Genomic DNA, 1367 nt, shown 5'->3' with positions numbered 1-1367 from the left:
GCTGCGGACAGGTTCGGCTTCTCGCAGGGCGAGGTGATCAAGGACTACTACAAGCGGATCGAGCCGCCGGACGCGGTGGCCGACCGACACGCACACGCACACACAGCCACGCGCGCGCGCGCGCGCGCGCACACACACACACGCCGTCACCACCACCACCGCGATCCCTCCCGCTCTCCCCTCGCAACGGCCCTTCACACCGCCGCGTGTGAGCAGGTGCTGCTGCACCGTGTCGCGCCCTTCCCAGTGCTCTCCAAGGAGGAGCAGCCCGCCCGGTACGCGTAGCTTGAGGAGGAACTGTGTGCTCTGCACTTGGAGCACTGCGATGCGTCTTTTATTTTCGGGCCTGGCTATTGTCGACCCCTTTTAGGCGGCGGCGCCGCCCCCTCCAAATATTCGCTCTTCGGGTCGGAGTGTAGGGCGTAGCGGAGTGTGGGCCCCGAGTTTGAAAAGGGCGACGGACACGCTTGCGTCCTAGCCTACAACAACGCCTCCCCGGCGCAGAGGGGCCCGCGGAGGGATGCTCAACCCACGCCGCTTGCGGCGGTCCTCTTCAAAGCTCTGCAGAGCTGCGTGAGTTGTCGCGGATTGTGTCGCACACATCCCTCTCGCCGTGTACACAAGGCGTCCTGAGATGCTCCCTGCGCTGCGTGCCGCCTACGCCGCGCACATCACGGACCTAGACGCGTCCTCGGCGGAGGATGCCAAGCCGGTGCCGATCTCGCACACGCTGCTCGGCGTCGCCGGCGGCCTACGCTCCAACATAGCACAAGCAACGTGGACCGAGGGGGACTTGCACTCCTCCGTGGTCCTGCTCTCGCGTCTGCCGCCGGGCGACGCCCTCTCCCGCCTCACGCTCCTCTCCTTCCTCGCGGTGCCTCAGTGGCGCGAGTTTGCCGCCCACTGCGCACGCAACTTGCAGGCGCAGCTGGGCCCCCTCTCAGACCGGCGCAAGGAGCTCCTCCTGGCGGCGTGGCTCTCGTTCGCCCTCGCCGTGCTGGCGGAGCCATCGCTGCGGGCCGCCGCCGACCTTCCCTTCCGGCACCTCGCAGAGGATGGCGAGGCCGTGCGCCGCACTCTCCCGTACGAGGCTTCGCAGACCGTCGCTCCGCTCGCGAGGCGACTCGTCTCTTCGATCAGCGCGCACGGGCCGCCCCGCTCCGGGGCGGCCTCGCCGCTGCCTCGCTCGGGAAGCGCCTCCCCCGCTGCCCGGGCGAGGCGGACAACAGAGCCGTTCTCCCTATCCGGCCGCCCGCCGCCGCCGCCAAATGACAGCAGCCGCCTCCAAGCTCGGATGCCTGCCGTAACTGCCCTCGAAACCGAGGAGCTTGCCATGGGGCGGGGCCTCCCACCCCTTCCCCCCGAAC

At 69.1% G+C, this 1367-nt stretch overlaps 1 protein-coding gene across 1 annotated transcript; it reads left to right on the top strand.

Moving 5' to 3' along the window:
* Positions 1–11: 11 nt before the first annotated feature.
* Positions 12–1066, top strand: EMIHUDRAFT_124931 (hypothetical protein; the record flags this gene model as incomplete). Its single annotated transcript, XM_005761097.1, has 3 exons — positions 12–75; positions 217–275; positions 625–1066. Coding segments are annotated over 3 exons (565 nt in total), but the record flags the coding sequence as incomplete, so codon positions are not given.
* Between the last annotated feature and the right edge of the window lie 301 nt (positions 1067–1367).

Source organism: Emiliania huxleyi (genome assembly GCF_000372725.1).
Source record: "Emiliania huxleyi CCMP1516 unplaced genomic scaffold EMIHUscaffold_7235, whole genome shotgun sequence".
Taxonomy (NCBI): Eukaryota; Haptophyta; order Isochrysidales; family Noelaerhabdaceae; genus Emiliania; species Emiliania huxleyi.
This window is presented reverse-complemented; position numbering and strand designations above follow the sequence as displayed.